Here is a 340-nt window from a genome sequence, read left to right as displayed (position 1 = left end):
GTGGCACTATCCACACGGCCCACTTCAAACAACTCCCGCAGCATATCACAAGAAAGAGACACTTACCGTACAGCTTCTCCTCCTCGGTGAGATCCATCTCCTTCACAAACTGCATGCCAGCAGTACTAGAAGAACCGGAAGAAGAAGCGGAAGGAGCAACAATGTCAACAGGAGAAACAGAATGAACAGTGAAATGACGAGTCATTGTTGGTGGAGGACATCGAAGGCACATAATATCCCCTGGTCGCACATTATGGGCACTGTTCAAGATGGTCTCTGCAGAAGTTGCCATGAAACCACCAACAGAGAAAGGAGTATCATCCTCCACTACACGCAAGTT

The 340-nt window shown here is 48.2% G+C and overlaps 1 protein-coding gene across 1 annotated transcript; it reads right to left on the bottom strand.

The window, feature by feature from the left end:
* On the bottom strand, window positions 1-337 carry TM35_001271100 (uncharacterized protein; the record flags this gene model as incomplete). The annotated part of the gene is made up of 1 exon (XM_029031834.1): window positions 1-337. A coding segment is annotated over one exon (337 nt), but the record flags the coding sequence as incomplete, so codon positions are not given.
* Window positions 338-340: the final 3 nt, after the last annotated feature.

Source organism: Trypanosoma theileri, assembly GCF_002087225.1.
Source record: "Trypanosoma theileri isolate Edinburgh chromosome Unknown TM35_Tth_127_V1, whole genome shotgun sequence".
Taxonomy (NCBI): Eukaryota; Euglenozoa; class Kinetoplastea; order Trypanosomatida; family Trypanosomatidae; genus Trypanosoma; species Trypanosoma theileri.
The sequence above is the reverse complement of the archived record's forward strand: the minus strand, read 5'-3'. Positions and strand labels throughout refer to the sequence as shown.